Genomic DNA, 1,630 nt, shown 5'->3' on the forward strand with positions numbered 1-1,630 from the left:
ACCTGGGCAGGGGAGGAGCCCCCCACCTCACAGGAGGCGGGAGAAGTAGGCCCGCCCACCGCGGCCGCCCGAGCGCCGGGCCGCCGGCCAGGATCCTAGCTCTGGACTTGGCCGCGTCCCCGCCGCCCTGCAGAAGCCGAGTAGTGGGGCCCCTCTAGTTCCCAGCGAAGGAAAAGGGGGAGGTCGGGCAGGGTTCCCCAGCTGCAACCCCCCCTCCGGCTTCTGTAGGGCCGCTCCTGGTCACTGATCTCTCAAAGTGAGGCCTGCAGTCCACCTCCTATAGGCCTGCAACTTGAAATTGGCGTTACGGTTTTTCGTAGCGGCTAATAACCTACACTTGACCCGGGCTTTGACCCAGTGTTCATTTTCCAACAGCATCTAGTCCACGGGACAGCTCGGCTAATGTAATTTTCACAAGTCCTCTACTAGTCTCCACGCATGTACTATATGCTTGACCTAGTAGGCCATTCCTCCTCCTCCTCCTCTTCCTATAAGCCCTCCCCATTCTCTGAATTTCCATAACAATTTCTTTGTAAGAACTTAGGTCTCGGAGTCAGTTTAACTTAAATTCAAATTCCCCTTCTGCCATTTACAAGTGTGAGCTTCAGCGTGCCCCTGTAGCTGTTTGAAATTCAACATTCTCATCTGTAAAATGGGGATAAGAGCACCCACCTCCTAGGGTGGCTAACATCAAGAGGATGAATACAACGCATTTAGCACCGTGCCTGGCTCGTAGAAAAGTATTTCATAAGTCATGGTTGTTTCCATCCATCATCGGACAATGTGCTGCCTCCTATGTTAGTTTGGTTTCAGATGAGGCATGCTTTTCTACCTGGACTATAAATTACTCATTCAAACAGTCTTTGATAGCTCCTGCCTGTGCTCGCTTCGGCAGCACATACACTAAAATTGATAGCTCCTGCCATGGCCGGTGAGCATACAGTTGTGGCTCAGTGTTGAATGAATGAAAGAAAATCAGTCCTACTAATTGGGTCCCCTTTACTGAGTTCACTTTAGAAATTCCATACCATAAATCTCTCTCACTCAACTAAAGCACCAAAATCCTCATCATCTCACATACTTTTTTCTTCCGATTGGCTCTTAAATTATGCAGCAATCCATGTGATGTGCCTCCAGGCAGAATTTGCTATGGTGTAGGGGTGAAATGAGACATTATGTTGTCACCATTCAATCTCTTTTGGAATCGGAATATGTACTCTGACTAGAACTCATATATTTTGAATCAAAAAGCTGGGATCATTGCTTCATTTCTGTTTTTGTTCATACTGAATGCTTCTTCAAGAGTCCATTTTGCAGCCATGGGCAGGGAGGTGGGGGGGAATAACTGATAACCTTTGCTCCCTATCTGGCATTTCCATTCAGTGTGGGGACATTTTCAGTTCATTTCATTCTTCGTAAATTCTTCTGTTCATGCATATACCCCCTTTTGGTATATGGCTAGTCTATATTCCTAAGCTATGGTCTAGACTTTAATGAATATTATCATATTAGATCTATTTTTCAGTAAGCTTGAAATCTCAGGATAAAACCAAGAAGGAAGGCTACTACTTTTTACCTTTTAAATTTCTATGCAAATTTTGGACCGTAAGCTGTGCTATATAAAAATCAG

At 46.0% G+C, this 1,630-nt stretch overlaps 1 protein-coding gene across 1 annotated transcript in view; it reads right to left on the bottom strand.

Moving 5' to 3' along the window:
• The window catches only part of PHKA2 (phosphorylase kinase regulatory subunit alpha 2), a 72,443-nt gene extending 72,065 nt beyond the window's left edge, over positions 1 to 378 (bottom strand). The window contains 1 exon segment of the mRNA XM_077769203.1: positions 336 to 378. Within this exon segment, the coding sequence (XP_077625329.1) occupies positions 336 to 378 (43 nt within the window).
• Between the last annotated feature and the right edge of the window lie 1,252 nt (positions 379 to 1,630).

This window comes from Crocuta crocuta, unplaced genomic scaffold, assembly GCF_008692635.1.
Source record: "Crocuta crocuta isolate KB4526 unplaced genomic scaffold, BGI_CrCroc_1.0 scaffold312, whole genome shotgun sequence".
In the NCBI taxonomy this organism is placed as follows: Eukaryota; Metazoa; Chordata; class Mammalia; order Carnivora; family Hyaenidae; genus Crocuta; species Crocuta crocuta.